At 50.6% G+C, this 24078-nt stretch overlaps 2 protein-coding genes across 7 annotated transcripts in view; one reads left to right on the top strand and one right to left on the bottom strand.

Annotated features, from left to right (window-relative positions):
- The window catches only part of Tecpr2 (tectonin beta-propeller repeat containing 2), a 104732-nt gene extending 89407 nt beyond the window's left edge, over positions 1–15325 (top strand). For all 3 annotated transcript variants that reach the window (XM_052184996.1, XM_052184994.1, XM_052184995.1), the window contains exons 18-20: positions 10639–10780; positions 11207–11356; positions 11881–15325. In XM_052184996.1, coding sequence (XP_052040956.1) covers positions 10639–10780; positions 11207–11356; positions 11881–12032 — 444 coding nt within the window. In that variant the 3' untranslated portion in view covers positions 12033–15325. The remainder of the gene's footprint in view (positions 1–10638; positions 10781–11206; positions 11357–11880) is intronic.
- A 3882-nt stretch (positions 15326–19207) lies between these two features.
- Positions 19208–21815, bottom strand: Ankrd9 (ankyrin repeat domain 9). Of its 4 annotated transcripts, none has more exons than XM_052185002.1 (4): positions 21592–21815; positions 20714–20893; positions 20438–20562; positions 19208–20340 (listed from the first exon to the last, which is right to left on the bottom strand). In XM_052185002.1, the coding sequence occupies exon 4, from the start codon at positions 20282–20284 to the stop codon at positions 19304–19306; it is 981 nt and encodes a 326-aa protein (XP_052040962.1). In that variant the 5' UTR covers positions 20285–20340; positions 20438–20562; positions 20714–20893; positions 21592–21815; the 3' UTR covers positions 19208–19303. The 4 variants fall into 4 exon arrangements, with proteins under 4 accessions (XP_052040962.1, XP_052040963.1, XP_052040964.1 ...); XM_052185003.1 differs by having other exon boundaries at positions 20724–20893; XM_052185004.1 differs by lacking the exon at positions 20438–20562 and having other exon boundaries at positions 20724–20893.
- Between the last annotated feature and the right edge of the window lie 2263 nt (positions 21816–24078).

The following is a 24078-nucleotide window of genomic DNA, read 5'->3' as shown; positions in this document are numbered from 1 at the left end:
CCATCTTTAACTCCAGTTTGATGGGATCCAGTGTCCTCTTCTGGCCTCCTTGGGCTGCAGGCACACATGCAGTTTATAGAAATACATCCAGAAATACACACACACACACACACACACATATCACATAATTTAAAAAACAAAACAAAACAAAAACTTACGCTACATGATAGTGACCCATACCTTTAATCTTAGCACTTGGGAGACAGAGACAGGTGGCAGAACTCAGTGAGTTCGAGGCCAGCCTGGTCTACAGAGCAAGTTCCAGGACAGCCAGGGCTACACAGAGCAACCCTGTCTGGATAAAAACAACAACAAATGGCAACAACAACAACAAATCTTGACATGACACTTTCAGAGTTAATTGCTCGGACTCCAGCTCATCTCTGCTTTGTGGCTTTGCTGGGAAAGGTGTGACGTCATCTTGTATAGAAAGACCAGGGGCAGAAGACATGCTTGTGGAGGCGGGAAAGAATCCAGCATGTCCTGTGCCATAAAGTTAAACGGAATGAATTCTAACTGTGCTCTGCATTTCTTCCGCATGCAGTAGCGCACTGAGCGCAGGACGGCCATGTCAGTTGACGCCGTCCTGACAGGAACACTCATCACTGCACATGCTTAGCCCTGAGTGCCGCCGCCGTCAGCTTCACTGTAGGTGAAGTCCCCAGCACCTGTGTATGGGTGACCTCCTCCACATCACTGTCACACAGCTCTTTCGTCTTTGTTTTACTGATTTCTTTATAATATTTAAGAGTAATTATCCAGCCAGGCCTGATAGTACAGGTTTGTAACCCTCGCTACTTAGGAGGCTGAGGCAGGAGGATCTCAAATTCAAGGATTGCCTTGGTAGAGTGAGACCAGGGTCACTGGGCAACTTGAGTAAGATCCAGTCTCCCCGGGGTAGGGGAGGAGGTGGGGGGGACTGGTGTGCTAATGTAGGCACTTGGGGAAGTAGAAATAAAAAGAGTTGACAGTCATCCTCAGCTAGTACGTTGTGAGTTCAAGACCAGCCTGGGATAAATGGAGCCTTGTATCAAGAAACCAAAAAGAAAAAAGGAGATGCTTGGTGTGCCAGTGCCTGCTTTACTCCCAGCCTTCGGGAGGCAGGGGCAGGTGGGCCACCAGTGACCGTAGCCTGGTCTACAAGGCTAGAAGACAGCCAGGCCAACATAAATGTCTTAATAAAAAATAAAGGAAAAAAGCAGTTAAAATCTCCATATCATAAAACGTACCTATCTATAGTATACTCCGAGTGATAGCGCAAGTTGTTTTTAGTGTGTTCAAAGTTGGGCCTCACCACTGTGCCATCCTGGAACATCATCCCGAGAGCAGATTCCAGCAGTTAGACTCCTTTGCTCTCAGAGACCTCAGAGCCACATGTAAATGGAACCCTGCTAAGGACCCACCTCCTCACAGACATCCTTCTCTGGGTGTCATGCGCTCAGAGCTCTTCCATGTCTTAGCGCGCCTCAGTTCTCCATCCGCTTTTATGACATAACAACCCATCAGTGGAGACCACTGTTCAGTCGTGCCCCAAATGACAGTTTTTGGCTTGTTTCTGCTTTCTAGCCGCTGTGAAGGCTCCCACCAACATCTGCCTGCAGATCTTAGGGAGATGGCTTTCCTCTGTCCTGCAGGGTGATCCTGCAGGAAGGTTGGCTCTTTGAGGCATAGGCACTTCCTGTTTTCCACAATGACTCTTTCATTTTGCATTCTGCCAGCAGAACGTGAGGGTTCAGTTTCTTTACATACTGGCCCCTCATTTTTTTTTTCCAAAATTTTTCTATTTTTAGTACATGCCAAATGGGGTTTGTTTGTTTGTTTGTGATCGGTCTCACTGGCTGGTCTGGCACTCAGTATGTAAACCAGGCTTGCCCTGAACTCGCACCAACAGGAAAACAGGCATGTGCCACCATACCTGCCCCTTCCCTCCTTTGGTTCCTGGGATATTTTGTCACAGCACCAAACAAGTCCAGTGAACACAGCTTCCCCGGCACTTCATTCCTGTGGTAGATGCTATGCCGTGGTGATGCGTAACCCTTTGTGTTGTGTACACTGTCAGGTTTGCTTTGCTGGCACCATTGCGGATTTTACCTTCACATTCCTGAGGAGCATTCATCTTTGACTGGGAACTGGAGGGAACTGGAGGCATAGCTTAGTAGTAGAACTTCTGCCAGGTATGTAGCAGGCCCTGCACTCAGTCCCCATCACTGCTCTAAAGAAAGACACTGTTGAATGTCTTCTCTTCTGTCCTGAAAGAGCTTATGGAGGGTTAGTGTTACAGAGTTTCTAAGCATTTGTCAGAATTTATCAAGGTAATAATATTAGCTTGGGCTTGTCTTTTTGTGTTGGTTGGTTGTTGGTTGGTTGGTTGGTAAGAGTCATACTATGTAGCCCAGACTGGCATACTCTGTAGATGAGCTGGCCTCAAACTCAAGGATCTACCTGCCTCTGCCTTTGGAATTTAACTTGTCTTTTTAAGATTTTTTGTTTGTTTGTTTATGTGTTTAGGTGGGTATATACCATGTATATGCCCAGAGAGGTCAGAAGGAGGCATTAGATCTCCCAGTGCTCCAGTTACTGATGGTTGCGAGCTGCCCAGGATGGGTGTTGACGTCCAAACTAAGGTTCTGAGCATGTCTTTATGAGAGTTGTTGTTGTTGTTGTTGTTGTTATAGCTGTTCAATTTTTATTTTATTTATCTATTTATCTATTTTCTTATTATTACTATTGTGAGTGTGTGGTGTGTGGTGGACTTGTACATGCTATGGTGATCTCAGTGGGCATGTGCAGATCGGAGACGGCTTCCAGCTGGTGGCCTCTCCTGTTGTACTGGGCTCCAGCTGCGGAGCACAGGGCATCCGGCTTGTGCAGAGCAGTGTTGCCTGCTGAGCCTCCTCTCCAGTCCTGCGGTTACTGACCCAGTCTCTTTATTTATTGTGTCTATTCTAGGCTTGATTCAAATTGAGCAGTTTCTGGTTTTGTAGTAATGTGTTCATCTGTGCCATTTAACTTATTGACATCCAGTGTCCACATGGTATTCATGGTCCTTTTATTTCTGTATGACAGTGGGCTCTGGGGTCTGAACTGTGCTCATGGTGCTTATGTGCAGGTGCCTGGCTGCGAAGCTGCCTCCTGCTCCTCTTTTTTCTCAGCCCACACAGACTTTGTCCACTTTATCTTCATTTTGAAATACCATCTTTGGTTTTTCTGGTTTTCTATATTGTTTTCCTATATTTTGTCTGTTTCTGTTCTAATCCTTATTTCCTCCCCATGCTCTTGTGTGCAGTGCTTTGCTTGATAGTGATATTCCGCTGATAGCTCTCAGCTCTACTGACTACAGTGAAGCCTCGCTGGAGACATGCGGTGGCAGTGGGCTGTGAGCAGAGCTTGGGGACATAGCAGTGGCCACGTTGAAGAGCTAGACTGCAATTGTGCTGCCAGAGACCTTGTCCCCGGCCTCTGCCACAGGAACCTCTGTGCATCCTGGGGGGACGTGTGTCAAACCACAAGCCTCTGTTCCTTTCTTCATCTTGATTCCACAATAACCTCAAGAAAACAAAACTAAATTGAGGGAGGAAGCTTTAGTTGGAATGATCTGAAGGTGATCAACAGCTTGGCGCAGGAAAATGCTAAAATGGAATAAAGTCCGGTGAAAGGACCCGAAAGCTGTTCTCTGAGTACAGCAGTGGCTCCACGTGGCCGCTGGACATGGACCCTTCAGGAGTGTGCCACCGGACAGAGCTGTGTCTGCCCACTCCACATACCACCTTATATACTGTGTATCTGTGGGAGAGGGAGTTCACTGTGCCTGGGAATGTGAAACCAGATGCCTACACTAGGAGGAGCAGGTGTGGGTCTCAGTAAGGCTCTGCCTCATAATATAGTTGTGTGCTGGATGGGCCCTTAACCTGTTCTAAGCAAAGCAGTAAGGCCACTTGCTGGTGAAGTTGGAACAACATCCTCTAACTTCTCCTTTTTAGGGGCAAAAAATAGGCTAAAGGAAAGGGTCCTTCCTGGGAGAGTGCTTCATACACCACCACCACCCCCACGCACACACACAAAGCTTCTCTCTCTCCCCAGGATCCAATGTGAAAGCATCTGTTTTCACTTTCCCAGGCATAGTGAACTCCCTCTCCCACAGATACACAGTATATATATCTGTTGTATGCGGAGAGGGCAGACACAGCTCTGTCCGGCGGCGCACTCCTGAAGGTGTGGCACTGACCATGTCGTTCGTTTGTTTGTTTATTCCTAATATGCTTTGATTGGTATTTTGCCTGCATGTATGTCTGTGTGAGGGTGTCAGATCTTGGAGTTACAGACATTGTGAGCTACCATGTGGTTGCTGGGAATTGAATCCACGCCCTCTGGAAGAGCAGTCAGTGTGCTCTTACCTGCTGAGCCATGCCTCCAGCCCCATGACTGTCATTTCTAAGGTTAGGGGTGACACTGAGCTATTACAGATGATCCCCTGAGGCAGCCTGCATGCTTTAAACATCTGTCCTTCTTTGTGGCCATGCAGAAAGCAGCCACTCCTTTCCCTTCTTCCTTTATATTTGGTTCATTGTTGGTGTTTTAAAGATGGGGGTCTCCTGTCTATAGGCCGATCTGGAATTTGCTGTGTAGCCAAAGATAAGTTTGAACTCCTGATCCTCCAGCCTCTTCACCCTGAGTGCTGAGTGACTGTGGCACCATGCCTGGCTTTTTGTTTTGCTGAGAAACGGTCTCTATCTGTAGCCAAGGTTGACCTTAAATCCAGCCTTCCAGGTGCTAAGACTATAGGTGTGCACCACAACACCCAGCTTTCTGTCTCCAAGTGACAAAGAAAGCTACTCCAGCTCAGAGTGGTTCAGGAGGTGGTATGGAGCCGCCCTGAGCTCTGGCCCAAGATAGAGTCACCTAAAACACCAAGATGGATGACCCTTCCAGCCCCTTCCGGAAACTGAAAACTGAATTCTCAGACGTCTGTTTGACTGACCCCTTGTCTCAGCAGAACAGCTGAACCACAGCCTCCTACCATTCTGACAACCAGAGCCTGCCCCCTAACACACACACACACACACACACACACACACACACCTGCAACAGTTTGCACTCCTGCTCAACTTACAACACCCTATAAAACTCCCTCCTTGGCGGTGCTGCTCTTCCTTGTCCTGGGCACAGCCCGGCAGCTCTGACCCTGGAACGCTCTGCCTGTTGGCCTCTCCGAGCTCTGGTGATCTGCCTCATGAGTGACAGAGCTGAATGCAGACATGGGTGTGTGATACCTGGCCTGGCTCCCTCCCCTGGCTCTCGGGCCCTAGACCTGTGTGGGGACACTCACTCCCGGAGCGCATGGACTTCTTGAGCTCCCTGATGTCACTCACGGGTTAACGATGAGACCAACAGGGAGTGTGTGTGGAGCCATAGCAGACGATGAGTGGCCTGTGCATCCTCTGGCCCTTTGCACCTCCGCTCAGGCGTGTGTCTCATTTGGGATGTCTTCCCAGCTGAGCCGAGGCGGAGCACAGAGGGGGAGGGGCCATGGGCGCATCAAGGGAGCAGAAGCGTCTATTTTGGTTTCCTGGTCTCTGTTCATACCCCCCTCTGATAGTGGTTTTAGGGTGAAGTTTCGACAAAGTACTAAAAACAAATGACTCACTTTTTAGACTTGCTAGTGCTTAGGAGGACTTGGGAAAAATATTTTTAGTTGTATTTAGCAGGTTTCAGAATGGAGTTTGCAGAGATTTATGTCCGTATTTGGGGTGCTTCTAGAGCTAGAGCAAATAATGGTGTAGTCTGTTATAGCACTACGGGCTCTCTGGCTGAATTAAAGGAGTTCTCAGGCATCTACTCCTGCTTGGCCCCACCCTGAGCAGGCTCTGCTTCTTCCTGATCCATCTTTGCTTGGCTGTCAGCCACCCTCCCCAGCCATCTCCTCTGAGCAGCGACATTATTGGCCCTCCAGTGTTGTGTGCTCTGCCGATGCTGAAGACTTGGCCCGGCAGAGCAAACATTATCGCACCAAGGCTGAGAGCTGACAGATAGCCAAACTACATGTAAAATGTTACTTAAATGCCACTGCCGTCAGTGTGGTGTGGTCCTATGAACAGTTTCATCTTTCCGTGCTGGTCCATGAGCGTGGGAGGTCTTTCCATTTTTTAAGGGTCTCCCGCCATTTCGTCAGTGTTATAGTTTCATTGTAGTGCTTTCTCACCTCCCTGGTTAGAGGTTTTATATCTTCTGAAATCATTAGAGTTTTTATATCTTCTACTGTTGTTGCTTTTTACTTGTTTGTCTTTTGTAAGTTGTTTATTTTATGTGCGTTGGCATTTTGCCCGCATGTATATCTGTGTGAAGGTGTCAAATGTCTGGAGTAACAGACAGTTGTGAGCTGCCATGTGGGTGCTGGGAATTGAACCTGGGACCTCTGGAAGGGCAATCAGTGCTCTCAACCTCTCAGCCATCTCTCCAGCTCCTGCTTGTTGGTTTGTTGATGCTGTTATGAATAAATTTTTTACTCCACTTTGTGTGTGTGGCATATGCATATGTGTGTGTACATGTGAGTGCATGCCGTGCATGTCAGCATCATGTGCCTCTGCTTTCTTGTTGTTATTCTTGGTTGGTTGGTTGGTTGGTTGGTTGGTTGGTTGGTTGATTAGTTGGCTGGTTTGAAACAGTATTTCTCACCGACCTGGTGCCAACATTTAAGCTAGACTGGCTAATGAGTGAAGCCTCAGGATTGATGTGCTTGTCTCCATGGTTACAGATGTGCGCTGCCATGCCCAGCTTTCACCTGCTGCTGGGGGTCTGAACTCAGGTCTTCATGCTACATGGAAGTGCTTGACTAACAGTCATGTACCCATTCCTCCTGATACTTTTTTAGAGGGTTTTTGTTGTCGTTTATTCATGAAAGTGTTTGCCTGCATGTATGTATATGCATTATAGTCATGCAGTGCCAGTGGAATTCTGAAGAGGGCATCGGATCCCTGGAACTAGGTTTATTATAGCCAGTATGAGCCACCACGTGGGTGCTGGGAACGGAAACAGGTCCTCTGTAAAAGTAGCAAGAGCTCATAACTGACAAGCCAGCTCTCTAGCTCCTTTTATAGAGTTTGCAGACACGGTTTCATGTATCCAGTGTGGTCTCAAAACTGTGTAGGCCAGAGTGACCTTGAAGTCACCTCCTGCCTCCATCTCTCAAATGCTGGGATTACAGATATGTGTCACCATGCCCAGCTTCTATGATTTCTTTCTCAAGAAGTTTATTAGCTTATAGAAAAAACTGGGCACCTCACTTCCAGAAGATCCTGCTATACCACTCCTGGGCATATACCCAGAGGATTCCCCACCATATAATAAGGATACATGCTCTACTATGTTCATAGCAGCCCTATTTATAATTGCCAGATGCTGGAAAGAACCCAGGTATCCCTCACCAGAAGAGTGGATGCAAAAAATGTGGTATATCTACACAATGGAGTACTATTCAGCCATTAGAAACAATGAATTCATGAAATTCTTAGGCAAATGGATGGAGCTAGAAAACATCATACTAAGTGAGGTAACCCAGACTCAAAAGGTGACTCATGGTATGCACTCACTAATAAGTGGATATTAACCTAGAAAACTGGAATACCCCAAACATAATCCATACATCAAATGAGTTACAAGAAGAAAGGAGGAGTGGCCCCTTGTTCTGGAAAGACTCAGTGAAGCAGTATTCAGCAAAACCAGAACGGGAAAGTGGGAAGGGGTGGGTAGGAGGACAGGGGGAGAGAAGGGGGCTTATGGGACTTTCGGGGAGTGGGGGGCTAGAAAAGGGGAAATCATTTGAAATGTAAATAAAAAATATATCGAATAAAAAAAATAAAAAAAAATTTTTTTAAATTAAATCTTTTTTTTAAAGAAATGGTTAAAAAAAAAAAAAGAAAGAAAAGCCCCTAATTTTTTAAAGATCCTTTGTGCATGTGCATGCCTGCCTGGATGTGTATTCACCACATTCCTGCCGGTGCTGAGGAGGCCGGACAGCATCAGATGCCCTGGGCTTGGGATACAGTCAGTGCGAGCCCCTCCTGTGTTGGTGCTTGACCTAACCCGGGCTGAGGTCTTCTAGCTTCCAGTGCTCTTAATGGCTGCATCATCACTCCAGTTCCATAATACAAGCACCTAGGTTTTTAATGTCAATTTTCTATCCTACTGCTTTATTTATAATGTATATTGGGGTTCAGGTTTTTGATCAAACTTTGCCATTTGCAAATTGGGGTAACTCAGCTTCTTCCTTTCCTATCCATATCTACCTTATCTGTTTATCTTGCTTATTGCAGTCTAGCTAAGAGTTCAAGCACTATATTGAACAAGATTGAAGAGTCCACATCCTGCCTCATTCATGATTTCAGAGGAAGTGCTTTCAATTTTTCTCTCTTTATATAATGTTGGCTATAGGTTTGTTGAATACAGCTTTTATTATGTTGAGGTGTATTCCTTCTATTTCTAGTTTCTTTGGAGCTTTTATTATGAAGTGATACTGAACTGTGTTAGAGGCCTTGCCTACATCTTCAGAGATGTGATTTCTGTCTTTTTTGGTTTTTGTTTTTTTGAGACAGGGTTTCTCTGTGTACTGGCTGTCCTGGAACTCACTCTGTAGACCAGGCTGGCCTCAAACTTAGAAATCTGCCTGCTGCTGCCTCCCAAGTGCTGGGATTAAAGGCATTTGCCATCACTGCCCAGCTTGATTTCTGTCTTATCTATGTATTGTAATGTATTGACTTGCATGACCCACTCCTGCATCTTTAAATTAAAACACACTTTATTGAGATTTATGTCTTTTTATCTTCTTGAATTCACTTTGCAAACATTTTACTGAGAATTTCAATATTTATTTTCATCAGGGAAATTGGTCTGTAGTTTCCCTTTTTATTTTGTGCTTGTCTGTTTGGTAGGAGTCTGATGCTGCCTAGCTCCACAGCATGTGTCTGATACATCCAGGTCCTCTGCCTGTGGACTGGCTGTTTGTTCCTTTCTTAAGGTCTTCTGAAAGAAACCATGAAGCCCTCTGCTCTGGGCTTTTCTGTCTAGGGAGGCGATTGTTTCTACTGTTTACCTCATTTCTTATCAAAGCATTTGCTTTCTGTGTGTTCTTGAGGTAGGTCTATAGGTCATATATGTCTAAGAATTCATCCTTATGTCTAAGAATTCCTGTAGAGTTTTTGAATACAGATTTTTGGAAATCTTGGATCCTCTAGATTTCATTGGTATTTTTTACAACATTCCCTTAATTTTTGCAACATTCATCTTAATTTTAATAATTTGTCTTCTCTTTTTCTTCTAGTTAGCTGTCTATGAATTGTACTTAGTTAACTTTTCAAAGAAACAACTCTTTGTTTCATTAATTTTCAAAGCTTTTTATTTTAATTTGCACGCACACGAGCGTGTATGTGTGTGTGTGTGTGTTCGTGTGTGTGTGTGTGTGTGTGTGTGTGTGTGTGTGCCTTCAGGCATGCTTTAGTTTTTCTCTTTGTTCTTTATTTATCTGTTTGTTTTTTGGGTGGGAGGTGGTGTTGTTTTGTTTTGTTTCTTTGAGACAGGGTTTCTTTGTATAGCATTGGCTGTCCTAGAATTAGCTCTGTAGACCTGTCTAGTGGACAGATAGCAATCCCAGTTGTTGTTACCTACCTGCTCAGGAAAGACAGGATGTGAGAGTTGTTGAGGAGACCTATTCCTGAGCATTTTCCTGCAGTATCTACCCTACAGCTACAAGTGCTGGTTTTGCTGGGGTCTGAAGAGGATCTGTCTAAATCCACCCCACAGCAACACACTTCCTCCAACAAGGACTCTGGATGACTGACTCTGCCCTGAAAACCATGAGGACTTTGTTTCTCTATGGAGTGGCCTGTGTTAGGACAGCAAGCAACTTTGAAGGGTTTTGTTCTTGCCTATAAACTCCATAGCATGTTGACCTGTACAAAGGGGCAGCCAGCCTGGTACCCAGCCAAGAGAAGCATCCTGGTGGGTCTGACAGAACTGTACTCACAGGCTTCGTTGTATAGACTCTGACGTCTGTAGCAGGACATGGTAGTGCACACCTACAATCCTAGAAACATCTCTGCCTCCATCTCCCATGGTCCAGGGACTGCAGGAAACATCCCTGACATTTTTCCTGTACTTGACATAAAGGCACAGGCCAGAGGACTGATAGAGCGAAGAGGAAGCCTTCAGGTAGATGTTGGGGCTCAGGTGAGCTGGCCATGCTGGAGGCTGCCCTTGCGCAAAGTGAATGTGCGATGGCCAGGCAGGCTGCTGCGGGGCTGTGTCTGCCCTGTGGGCTGCAGTCCCTTTCCTCTCCGGTTGCTTCACTCCCTTATCCAGACATCTGCATTTCTACATTGCCAGCTGAAATTGTCTGCTGGGATACCCCACAGTCTTGCTGTGTGACATTGTGAGGATGGCCTGGTAAATGTCTTTCTTTCCTGTGAGACTGCATGCCAGGTGCAGAACCACCGAGGAGCCCATCCAGCCTTGCCCCTTCTCATGACTGCTGTTCCACACAGCCTCATGTGGGGCTGACCTTGTGCAGTCACTGTCATGCCTCCTGCTCCCTAAACCTCTTGCCCTTCTCTGAGAACTTCTCTGAGGACTGTCCCTTCCTGTTTCCAGCTTGCTGGGATCACTTTGGTCAGCGTCCATTCTAGCCCCAATGATCAGATGTTGTGGGCCCTGGACAGCAGATGGAACGTGCATGTGCGAACTGGAATCACAGAGGAGATGCCCGTGGGGACAGACTGGGAGCACGTGCCAGGTAGGAACAATCCAGAGCTAGTCTATTGTTCCCCACACAGCCACGTAAGACAAGAACTGAAATCAGTCTAACTTGAGGTCTCCCAGCACCACTGTCTGTCAAACACGCTGTCACCCACCCATATAGAGGTCCTGGGTATGCTATTGGGTCTGAGATGTTCTGAAGCAAGAGCCAGGTAAAGACCTGAAGGGCATTCCTTGCTGGGAGAACCTACTTTAGCCTACTGTAGGGTGTGTGGGAATGCAGCTTTCTCAGTGCTCCAATTCACGTGTGGCTCGACCAGCCTCCTGGGCACTCTCTGCCCGGATTCCCAGCACAGTACAGTGTCACCACGAGAAGCCCACATAGCCGACAGTGTCTGGAGAGAGCAGAATGGTGCTCTGCATGCATGTTCCAGAGGTGAGCTGATACCAAGTTTGCCCACAGGACTGCAGGCCTGCCAGTTGGCACTGAGCACCAGGACCGTGTGGGCCCGCTGCCCAAATGGTGACCTTGCCCGTCGTTATGGCGTCACAGACAAGAACCCTGCTGGGGACTACTGGAAGAAAGTTCCAGGAAGTGTGTCCTGTTTCACAGGTAGGTGCTGGGGCACGGCAGACTTGGTGTCTCCTGGGGGAAGGTATATGGTGGGGCGGCGGGGGTGTGGGTGGTGAGGGGATGTGAAGAGCCTGCTCCAACTCAGCACCACATTCCCTCAGCCAGAGCCAAGCACAGGGCCTACCTGTGCGAGGGACCCAGACACAGGGTCTGCAGGAGCAGAAGCTTTGTCCACAGCTTAGAGCAAGCTGCCTGCACAGCTACACACACTTGTAATCCCAGCACTTGGAATGCTGAGGAGATAGATTGTGAGTTCTAGGCTAACCTGGGTTACATAGTGAGTTCCAGGCCAATCTGGGCTATAGTATAAGACTCTTGTCTCAAAAAAACAAAAACCTAAGAAATTACACTGAGTGAACTCAGCACAGGCTGGAGAGATGAACGGCCAGCTCTTCCTCATCCCTGAGCCATAATGTTATCCAGACCAGACCCAGGGCTGGTCACCACCCATGCCCTTTTGTCCCAGACTATGCCATTTACAAGACTGACTGTCTTCTTTGCAGTGACCTCATCAGACGAGCTATGGGCAGTGGGCCCCTCTGGCTGTCTCCTTCAGCGACTGACAAAGACGTTCAGCCATTCACACAACACCCAGAACAGCCAGGCAGCCACCGCCCATCCTGAGGAGCTGGAGGACGAGTGGGAAGTGATCTGAAGGAACCCAGGCAGCCAGTGGAGGAGGAAGCTGGTCTGGGATGGAGGCCGCTAGCTCCCGGTGGCTCATGGACGTGCCTCATCCACCGGGCCGGACAGCCCACACTTGCTTTCATCTGTCTTTGTTTTGGTCTCATTACAGAACTCACAGCCTTAGCCACTGTTGCTATAGGGGCGGCACCTTTGAAATCCTGCCAAGGTCACCTCCAAGTGGGAACAGTGGCTGCTGCTCAGTTGCATGCACTAGTTACCTGTGCAGCACAGTGAATTCTTATCAGCAACTGCGGGTCCTGGTGTGGGAGCCGAGAGGGCACGGCGAGAGGCAGGTGACTCAAAGACAGGAAGAGTTGGGCACATGTCCATACCAGATCCCCAGACCAAATGGCCTACAGGTCGGCGCTTACAGCCAAAGGGTGTTTGGTGACGGTGTTGACTTTATCACAGGGATCCCACACTTCTCTCTTAGAGATACAGGCCGCAGTGCACATCCCACAGTGGACATCCCAGGGGGGGAAGTACCCATGCAGGATGGGTGTGGGCTGTGCTTGGTAAACATACACACACCCTAGCCTCATCTTGTCGCCCGCACTCAGGGTAGCTACCCACCTCAATCAACACAACAGCCAATGGGTGCAGACAGCACAGGTGCCCACATGGTCCATGTAGTCTGGTACAGGGGTGCTGAGCTCATCTAGAGACATTTTTGGAATGACATTTGACTAGTATACTGGTAGGCATCCTAAAGCCAGACTCTTCCTCAAAAGATGAATCTAGTAATTGCCTTTTTGTTTGTTATGTTTCAAACCTGAATCAGATACCTCACTTAAAATCAAATCTCACAAATTTAGAAGATAAACGTATCTTCTGAAAACAGTGAAGGCCTTTTGTTCCTTCATGAGGTTAATCCTGAGCCCACCTTGTCTTAGCTGTAGCTTTGCAGGGGTGTCCATCCCCTATCATGTCCAACCCAGGAGTGTCTGCAGAGGGTACAGCACTGACTCCCCAGTAGCTGGTGGAGTACAGTGCCTCTGCTCACAGTGTCCCATCACAGTGCTTGGGACAGAGCACCTGAACTTCAAGGGCAGGCTGCCCACCAGGTCCCTGTCACTGCTCCAGACTGGCTGCTTGTTTTAGTCCACCTGGTCTAGGCAGGTACTTGATGTCTGTTTCTACTAAGCATGTGTCAGGGCCCCGGCAGTAATGATAGAGGCTTCAGGTCTCAGCAGTGATGCGCGCTGGGAGCCTTCACTGTACTTCATTTTATAGACTCCTCTTTAAGAGTTCAGTGATGGCAGAGGCAGCCCGGAGTGGGCTGATCCTCTTCTGTGAATGGTGTGCCTTGCCTGGCTCCTCACAGTGGCAGCACTCCCCTAAGCCCATGGGACGACAGTGCAATTAAACCCAAGTTAAGTGGACACTTTTAGACTAGGTTTAACTTCAGTGATTTTGGTGATTTTCTTTTTAGTTTTAAATTTTAGTTGTGCTTTGAGATCATGCAAACTCTTCCTTTTCTCAGCTGTTGTGTCTGCTGGCTGAGCTGGGAGGCCTGCAGGAAGCCCGGCAGCCCAGCCACACTGCAGCAGAGTGCCACGGCCTGGCGCTTTGAAGCAGCTGGCACAGATGGTACAGTGGACCGTGGCATTCCACAGCAACACACACCCTCTGGCAGTCCTAGAGGCAATGCTCCAAAGAAGGCAGAGTGAAGGGCAGTCTCAAGACATTAGTCTTTTGTTGTTTTGAGTCAGTCTTCTGTAGCCCAGGTTGGCCGCCAGTTCACCATGTAGCTAGCCACGGATGGCCTTTGCTGATGTTTCTAGGATTGTAGGTGTGCACTACCATGTCCTGCTACAGACGTCAGAGTCTATACAACGAAGCCTGTGAGTACAGCTCTGTCAGACCCACCAGGATGCTTCTCTTGGAGAAGCCCGTGAGTACAGCTCTTTCAGAACCCACTAGGATGCTTCTCTTGGAGACGGGGATTCCTAAAATCATGACAGTACCCACAGACATCCCACATTACTGCTCAGGTCTCCCAGCTTCATGTCCCTTCTCTAGAGCCCAGGAAGGAGAATATGGTTAGTCTGTGAGCCACAGAGAGGTTGGGTACCTTATTTGCAGTCACACAGTGAACATGCACCTGGACACAGTTTGGCAAATCTGCTAACCTGTGCTGATGCCACAAACTCCTGGAGTTGCCCCAGCAAGGGCCAGCATGCCTGGTACAGCCCAGACCGTGGCAGGGCCTTTACCCCAAGCATCCAGGCAGCACCCTATAGTCAGCACCACAGCATTCCATAAGCATCGCAGGGGAGGGAGCCACTGCGCCCCACTGTGCCCACTGTTTCCACTTAGCCCAGAAAGCCTGCCTTTGCTTTCTATACTCAAGATGATGAGATAGCCACAGAAAACCCATATGGAGATCTTACATATTCAAAATGTAGAGCTTGTAAGTTAGAACTCCTGTGTGGGGCTAGGATGTGACTTAGTGATGGAAGACAGATCAAAATCCCTACCTACATGGACTCCAAGTATGCCTGCAGTCCCAGCACTCTGGAAGTTGAGGCAGCATTGTCACAAGTTCCAGACCAGCCTGGACTGCAAAGATCCTGTCTCAAAAAAACCTGAATTTAAGAGTAAACAACCAGAGAGAGAGTCATGATTGCCACAACGTTGGGATCCGTGTTGAACTAGTAGGAACAAACGCAACACAAAGATAGACAAAGGAGGCGAGGGGGCAACTCACAGATTAACCTCCAGCAGGGAAACCCCACAGGCACAGCCTCTGAGAACGCCTCTGATGGGTCCTCAGTCCAAAACCCCAACACTAAAAATGCCATATCTGAAGCTTAGACAGGACCAAAACCAGAGCTGTGCATCCAGCACAGTGATCCAGGCCTTGCCTAGCAGTCAGTCAGTCCCTGGCTTCAGTCCCCAGAATGGCAACAAGTAAAACCAGAGGGAGGGCACCACTGTCTGTGAGTGTGAACACATGCCTGTAATGCCACAGGATGTGTGTCAGTCAGCGGAGCACACTGTGGGCTCCCACAGGCAGTCTTCAGGTGGTATGGAGTTCCTATGGCCTGTCAGTACGGTACGGTTTACAGATAAGAGAACACTGCATGGTGGGGCGCTGTGTGTGCCACTCTAGGAGGGGCAGAGACAGGTTCTCACTTGGGACAAACAGCTGGCCAGTGATTGTTTCCAAGCCTGCGTCTTTTTTAATCCTTTGAATGTTGAGCCATGTAAATGTATTATTTATTTGAAAACTAAATAAAATTTACATGTAGAAACTCAGTTCTCTTAATTGTGCAGTATTAACAGTATTTGAGTCAAATACCACAAAATCAACACCAAAAGCATTTAAAAAATCCTTTTCATAAAATAATTGGAAGTGCTTACACCATGGTGATCTTTCTTATGTGCATTGGTGTTTTGCTTGCATGTGTCTCTGTGTGAGAGTGCCAAGTCCTTTGGAACTGGAGTTAAAGAGTTGTGAGCTGCCACGTGGGTGCTGTGAATTGAACCTGGGTCCTCTGGAACTGCAGCCAGTATTCTTAATCACTGAACCATTTCTCCAGTATCCACCACAGTGATCTTAAAAAATACTGAATATTGGGGCTGGGGGGTGGCAAGTGTAGAACACTTGCTTAGTATGGCCATCTCCCAGCATTGCAGAAGAAAAAGAAGTCTGTACGAATACATCAAGATGACATGAACATGCAGGGAGCCAGCAGCCCCCTGAGGAGCAGGGAGGTCAGAGCCTCCCCTGTAGACCAGGCTTCTCCCCACACTCCGTGTTCCATGCCAGACTCATTAGTATGCTTATATGCTGTGTGTGAGGGTGTGCATTCCACACACAAGTGTGGAGGTAAGGGAACAACTTATCTTTTTCTTACCCCTTTACACAGGTTCTGGGGATTGAACTCAGGATTCCTCACTTGGGTGGCAAGCACCTTTGTCCACTGAGCCACCTTGACAGCCTTGTGCTTTGTAAGAGAGAAAAACAAAACTAAATGTCTAGATGGCAGTGGCGGTAGAGATTGACACTTCTCCCTGGGCTGGGACAAGTCACACCCATATAGAAGTTAGTCCCAACTCCTCAAGCTACAAATTGCTGCCTTTATAATCTCAGGCTTTTATAGTCAGAGCCAGTCATCAGAGGGTGTGGGGGCCATCAATATGAATGTTTGCTCTTTTGAGACAGGGACAGGGGTAGCCTAAAACTCATGTATCCCAGGCAAACCTTGACAAAAAATATTTGCGACAGTCTCACATAGCCCAAGCCAAGTTAGAACTGACTACATGGCCAGGGAAGTCATTGTTTGCCTCTACCTCAGGAATACTGGGATAATAGGCGTACACCACCACACCCAGGTCTATTTGGTGCTGTTGATCAAACCCACGGCTTTTTAGATGCTAGGCAGTCAAACCTGTGAACTATATTCTGAGCTCTGACATGAACTTTTTTTCCTAAGATTTATTTCATGTTCATGAGTGTTTTGCCTGCAAGTAAGTCTGTGTACCATGTTCATTCCTGGTGGCCAATGTGGTCAAAAGAGGGCATCAGATCCCCTGAAGTTCCTTATAAATTGTTGTAAGCTATTGTGAGGGAGCTGGGAGTTGAACCTAGGTCTGGAAGAGCAGCCAGTGCTCTTAAGCACTGAGCCATCTCTCCAGCACCTGACCGTGCGTGATCCTTTGTGTGTTGGGGTCACAGCCACTATGGTAGTCTGCAGTCACTAGAAGCCAGCTTTGGACAATCTGTGTTCTTCCTGCCTCCTAGGGAACCACCTTGTCTGGATGGGATATGAGGTAATGTACAGAACTGCTGTCCACTGAGGCTAGTAAAGAAAGGAAGCAGAGGTTGATGCAGATGGAGCCCGTGTAGAGAGCAGACATGAGAGGGAGCAGCAGCAGGCTCTATCTTCAGTGCAGACTGACCTTCCAACACAGGTGAGGCCCTCAGTGGCTCTGTTCACTGTCTTCCCTAATAGGCCTCAGGGTCCAGAATTCTGGCTCCTGAGCTCTTTAACTGGAGTACAGTACAGATCTCCTGGGGACACATACATTTGATGGGGGCAAGTGAAGAATTAACCAAGAGAACACCGCTTGCTTATATGTTTTAGAGACACCAAGGTCACCTACCATAGCTGATAGTGGGAGCATGCCGGCACAGGGCTTGGCAGACTCTAGTCAGTCCTGCAAGCTCATGGCCAGGATGGTAATGTGTCAGGTGGCACCACAGCCCTTCCTGGTGACTGATAAGACACATACTGAGGCCATCCACCGTCCTCTGAGAAACAGCCATCCCAACGATAAGTGAGGCCTTGTTTATCAGGCTGTACCACCTTTCCAGGTCCTCTTGCCTACTGAAGCACAGGCCTGTACTGGGCATCCCATGACAATAAACAGCTAGGGCAGAAATCAGGCCTCCCTCTGAGGTAGTTGGCAAGGACTCTCTACCCCTCTGGGCCTGCCTTCTTTCACCTCCCAGTAGTGAGGCCCCACCCAAATCTGTACCTTTAGAGAGGCTTCTGCCTTTGCACAGGGGCCTGGGAGCCACTCAGCAGTGAAACAATCGCCTTCCATGGTGTCTACCATGACATTTATATGCTTGTCACCATGAGCCAACCCACCCCTCTCAGGCGTGATGTTCCCCTGTCCCTTTCTCAGGCTGGGCCCTTCCTCTATGGTGTCATTTCCTCCCCCAAGGTCTCCCTGATGACCACAAGGCTTACATAGCACACTGCAGCTCCTCCGGGCCAAGCAGCTCTGGGGAAGTTGTTAGGAAAGCAACAGTCTGTCTACCTAAAAGGGACAGGGAAGCACCTAGCTCTGCACCAGCAGACCCCAGAGGCCACTGATCTAGGGAGATGTGAGCAGGAGCCGAGAGTCCCAACAGGAGCCCAGCTCTTGAGAGGCTCCCAGGAGCTACACAGCAAGCACTGATCATGTCCTTCAAATAAGGCACCACCAATGGCATCTGGACTTGGGACCTCCTATAAGTCCAGGGGGACGGATCGTGAATCGGCCAAACGTGGGGCAGAGGAAGACACTAACACCCATCACACACAACTGCCAGGACCCAAAGAAGCTACTCAGGCAAAGGGAACAGAGCCTCCAGCCTAGATCTGTACCAGCAGCAAGTACCCTTTCTTTTTCAGGCCTGGGAAGTGGCCTAAAATCCCTTTACAATAGCATGGGCGCAGGGGAAGTGGTAAAGTCTAGGGCCCTTCCCGTACTCTGGGCTCTCCCTCCTGGGGCTCAGCACCCCAGACAGTCCCACCCCCAGGCATGTTGCACTCAGGAGCACTGAGCAGCAGCTGCCCCCAACAGGCATGCCACTGGAGCAGCCCGCTAGCCTCTGCTCCTGGCAGCACACCATGGCCTACAAGCCTATGCCACAAAGGTTGAATTTCACAGCCCAGCAAAACGCCTGGATAGGGAAGGGCCCTCTCCAGTCTCAAAGTTCCTCGGGGTATGAACCCAGCTTTGTAGCCAGGGTCCCTTTATCCTGAAGGATGAGGGTGCATTCAGTAACAAGCTTCCAGTCGTCTGAAGTGTCCAGCAGAAGCAGCTCTCCCGGACGGGCAAGCAGCCAATCCAGGGTGATAACGGAGCCCCACCCCTAACCCCCTTAAGCACCACCTAACATCCACTGTGAGTAGGTACGTCCATCCCTGGGGCTGGGCAGGGGGACCCGGAAGGCACACCTGGTTCTGATGAGGTGACATGATGCAGGGGGCCCAGAGCCTGTGGTAAAGCAAGGTGTGGAAACCCAGGGCTGGCACGTGCCAGTCCCGACTGAGGGCAAAGGGCCAATTCCAGGCCCAGGTGGAGAAGCAATGATTCAGCCTGGCTCCCACTCCTGCTAGAGCTGCCTGCTCAGCTCTGCCTGTCCTGCTGGACATAGGATCAAGTCCAACTCATGGGCCATTTATGAGGCTGACAGCACAGGAGAAGGCCAGTCAGAACCACACAAGCTTGGCCCCTTGGCCTCAGCACATTCTGTCCTCTTGCTTGGTCATTAGAGTCCCCACCCTCTGCTCCTGTTCCTCTCCTGCTTGGCTTAACTGCCACCTCCTCCCTGGGACTCCAGGTCCTCACCCCTATCCTTGACTAAGCCGGGAGCAAGTTGGCAGTCCTACCCCAAATGCATGCGACACACCAGGCAGATTCCTCTGTACAGTCAGATCCATATATGTAAAGTGCCAAGTACAATGCTCTCAAAAATACTTCTGTCCCCAAATACTCTGTCAGGGTCCCCTGAGTCTAGCCCTTGCCCGTGAGGTCCAAGGGCTGCAAAAAGGGTGGCAGAGGCAGCTCATCCAAGGCCTCCGGGAAGCGGCCAGGTGAGATAGTGGTGACCAGCACCTGCATGGCACGGACAAAGAGGGAGGGTGGCGCCAGCCCCGCTAGCCACTGGAACTTGTCCTCACCCAGCAACCGCTGCCAGCGTAGCTGGTCTCCTAGCAGTTCACATCGAGCTGGGCCTACGACGCCCCCCGGGGTGTACAGTGCTAGCAGGTCAAGCAGCAGCAGGCGACGCTGACACACCTCCCCAGATGAAGTGGTGTTTGCGGTGGCAGCGTTGACGGTGGCAGAGGCAGCCCCAGCAGCAGTAGGGGCTGAGCTGGTGTCCTGGTTCAGCTGGCGCAGCAGCAGCTCCAGTGGAGTAAAGCCACTGCCATCTCGAAGGCCTGGAGAAGCTCCGTGGCCAAGCAGCAGAAAAAGGCACTCGGGGCGTGCGAGCTCACAGGCCACGTGCAGCGACGTGCCACCGCCCTCTACGCGGCTGCAGCCACGCCGGTCCAGGAGGCGCACGCGTTCTTCGACTGGGAAGTCCTGCACGGTTCGCAGGATGCGGCGCAGAATGCCCACGCGGTTGTAGCGCACCGCCAGCGCCACGTGCGGTCCAGGCGCGGTGCAGCAGCGGAAGCCTGCGCTAGGTGGGGCGAGTGCCCGTCGTGGGAAGGTAGCAAGCAGGTAGTGAGCATAGGCTTGGTGGTCGTGCACGAGAGCGTAGAGCAGGGCCTCCGAAGGCGAATAGGCGGCGGCGCGCCCACGCTCGTCCCAGTGGAAGGCTTCGCTGGCACGCATGTCCTCGAGTAGCCACACTGGCAGCAGATCTCGCACTGCCAGGTAGAAGGCGAAGGATGACTTCCGACACTGCTTCTGCACCCGCAAGCGAGCTGCGCCCGGACCCTCGGGCCCTCCGTTGGCGCTGCGTCCAGGTCTGGTGTCCCACGGCATGCTGGCCTCTGGGAGTCTCCTGGCCTCAAAGCATGGGTCACACCACCCAGACCAACCTGTGAGACAAAGTGGAGTCAAGTGGATTGGCTCTGCCTGTCACTGCCCCCAGCTCTATTCTCCCCTAGGCCCAGAACCATGCTTGAATTTCTGCACCTGCACTTCCTCTCTCGCTTGTGCTAGAGAAGGCTGGATCGGCTGGAGCCTTCCGTCTCCCAACCCTCTGCAGCCCTGGAACCTTCAAAAAGAGCTCCTTTCACACCTGCGCCAGGTCCTTCCAACTGCAATTAAAGAGGAACCCGTGGGACACCCCAGAAGACTCAGGCCCACAGCACAAGTTGAGCCCAAATCATCCTTGCAGCCCCAACTCCAATTCTACCCTGACCCCAGGGTACTCCGCTTCTTTCCAGGAGGCTCGTGGAGATAACTCACTTAGACCTACGTGGTTCCCGCAGGCGGCCCTGGGTTCTTCTGTAGATGCGGGTATTCGCTCGAACACACCAAACCAAGCCTCCTCACCAACGAGAAAGTGGTGCGCCCGCAGCCCGAGTTGGGAAGTGGCTCTGACTCTTTCATCCACAAACAATTCTGCGGCCCGTCAGGAATGAGCTCCTGGGGGGGGGGGGGGAGGTGAAGTCAGTGGAGGGATTGGAGTGTCCACCACCTGCGTCCCCTCCAGCTCTGTCCACATGAGGCCGATACCGCCATCCCATTTTTCAACAGGGACAAGCTAGTCCAAGGTCAGTCACCTAGTCAGAGCCTAGGTCTCCTGCATGCTGTTTGAGGCCCGTTCCAAACACTGCAGACCCCAGTTTAAACCCTACTTCAACCTTGGGCCCCAAGCCTCGACCTGAGCTCTGGCCATTCTCCCTTGGCCTCCCTGCCCAAGAGCCCTACTGCCTCCAGCAAGGGTAAGCTCTAGGTTACAAGGGACCTGGGACAGCTAGAGGGCCTCTTCCAGTGTCATGACCACTAGAGGTAACTGGGTTACAGAGGTGGGCACAATGGAGTGGGCTACAGCAGCCACCCCTCTGGGGGGAACTGACATGACTGCAGCTCTTTCCCGAACCTGGGTCCCCTGCGCCCCAGGTGCACTGTGTGGGCACGCGTGGGGTGCCGGGCGGGTTACGTAAAGTTCGGCCGCCCCACGTCACTGGGCAGAGTCACGGCCGCGGCTCTGTGACTGGAGCTTGGGCCGCCGGCCAGATCCTCCCTGACCCCTCCCGGGGGCGCGCCCGAGAGTCTGCCGGCCGGTGGCCAGGATCAGGGGCTGCACCTGCGCACGGGGACGCTCGGGGCAGGCGACTCACCAAGCCGCGCGACCCTGTCCCTGCGGCGGGCCGGAGCGCGCGCCGTCCTTGCACGGGCGAGCAGATAGAGATCCCACGACGCCGGGAGCGGAGGCAGCCGCCGCCGCACGCGCCCGCCGCAGTCTGAGCCGCCGCGACACGGTCTCCCGGTGGCGGTGCCGCCGAGGGGCGGGCGGCGGGCGGTGCACTGCGGCCGGGGCCGGGCAGGACCGCGGGCCTGGCCACCGCCACCATTGGCTCACGCCGCCGGCCCCCGCCGCTACCCATTGGTCGCCGCGCTGCACCATTGTTGCGTCATGGGCCAGGGGGCGGGACTCTCGGCAGGACCCGCGGAAAACTTCGGAGAAACTTGAGGGCCCCGGGTGGGGGGAGGCGGGGTGAGAGAAGCCGGGGACGGGGCGGAGCCTGGAGGGCGGGGCATGATGGAGGCGGGGCGAGTCCGGGCAGGCTCTGTGGAGTCCAAGGTCTGCACACTAGAATAGGCTCCCTGGCTTGGGGCTGGAGCAAGAGTCCTGATCTGGGCCTCCCTTGCTCTGACCCTCCCTGACCTTGGGGAAACATCCAGCTGTTATCCCATCTGCATGTGGGAAGGCCTAGAATAGGACTGAGCCCTTAAAGGGTTGTACCTTGCTCTGCCCTGCCAGCGACCTAGCTGACTAGCCTCAGCTCCAACCTCATCACAGGCATGGATGAGTGCGTGGATAAGAGCTGTTTATAGTGCCTATTGTGTCATCTCCTGAGCTAAACACTTCCTTTCGCTTTGACTTCACCACTAACACAGGAGAAAGGGAGGAGGGGAGAATTATGATGCCTGCTAAGTGGTAGATAGTTATTTAAGTCCAGTATGATGTGGTGCATTCCTTTAATCCCTGCACCCAGGAGGCGGAGGCAGGTGGATTTCTGAACTGGAGGCCAGCCTGGTCTAGAAAGAGAGTTCTAGGACAGCCGGGACTACAGAAACCCTGTCTCAAACACACACACACACAGTAGGTTGTCCCAAGAAAGATACACTTTGGGGCTGTTTTTCACTCTGGAGGAACTGAGAATGCTGTCCAGCCTTCCCACAGAGGACCCCAGAGCCTGAGGAAGCCTGAGGTCCTGACTTTGAGGGGTATGGGAGTGCTAAGTCCATTCCAAATGCAGGCATTAATGCTGCCACGCCTGGGCCTTGGAACTCTCGCCTCACCTTATCAGAGGCAAGGATCCCCCTGATGAAATAGTTCCAAACTCCATTCACAGGCGCGGCCAGTTTCTTTTCCACAATGCCCTTAGAAGCTCAATTAAGGCCAAGGGTTCAGGCAGCCTCCATCCAGGCCCTTCCTCCTGCCTCTGTCCAGCAGACAGCCAGGCCTTCAAAGCAACCCTCCTCCCCCTACCCAGCAGGGGCTAAGGGACTTTAGGCTGCAGTCTCTTTCACCTGGGTCCTTTGAGCAGACTCAAGCAAGCATACATCTACACTCACACACACACACTCACACACACACACACACAGAGAGAGAGAGAGAGAGAGACTTCCTGTTACTCTGTACCTGTATTAGGGTTCTCTAGAGTCACAGAATTTATGGAATGTCTCTGTTAAGGGAATGTATTGTCATGACTTAGTCTGCAGTCCAACTAACCCAACAATGGGCAGCTGTGAATGGGAAATCTAAGAACCTACTAGTTGCTCAGCCTCTCTAGGCTAGTTGTTTTAACTAGTTGAAGTGGAAACTTAAGGGTTCTTTGGGAGGGCTGGAGAGATGGCTCAGCGGTTAAGAGCACTGACTGTTCTTCCAGAGGTCCTGAGTTCAATTCCCAGCAACCACGTGGTGGCTCACAACCATCTGTAGTGGGATCCAATGCCCTCTGAAGAAAGTGACATTGAACTCATACATAAAATAAATAATAAAATAAATATAAAAAAAGGGTTCTTTGGAAAATCAGTTGTGTTGGATGGTGTTTTGCTGGGGCAAACGTGAAGGAGAGTTTTCGTGAAGTGGACACAGATGAAAGACTAAGGCAGACTCATGAAGGAACATTTAGCTGAAGCAAACACAGAAGAGCATGTTCTGCTAAAGCAAGCACGTGAAAGGACATATGATTAAAATAAGGACACATGTGAAGGATTCTTAGCTAATGAAATGCATGTATTGGTCTGTCTTAACGTTGTGTAGTTGAGCGGCATTTATCGGGACTCCATGGAAAGAAACACACACACAAAAAAGCCCTTGTGTGCTGTAGTTTCTTGCTGCTTCCACGGACTGGGGCTGATTGGCAGAGTGATGTCTTGCCCATGGTGGACATGTGATGTTTGGAGAGAGTATAAACAGGACAGCGATGATGAGTGCACGCCTGTGATCCCAGCACTCTGGGAGGCAGAGGCAGGCAAATTTCTGAGTTCAAGGCCAGCCTGGTCTACAGAATGATTTCCAGGACAGCCAGGGCTACACAGAGAGACCCTGTCTGGAAAAACCACAAAAAAAAAGGACAGCGATGGAGACCGAGCTT

This window comes from Apodemus sylvaticus, chromosome 6 (assembly GCF_947179515.1).
Source record: "Apodemus sylvaticus chromosome 6, mApoSyl1.1, whole genome shotgun sequence".
Classification (NCBI taxonomy): domain Eukaryota; kingdom Metazoa; phylum Chordata; class Mammalia; order Rodentia; family Muridae; genus Apodemus; species Apodemus sylvaticus.
Note: the sequence above shows the minus strand (reverse complement) of the source record. Positions and strands in the feature narration are given on the sequence as shown.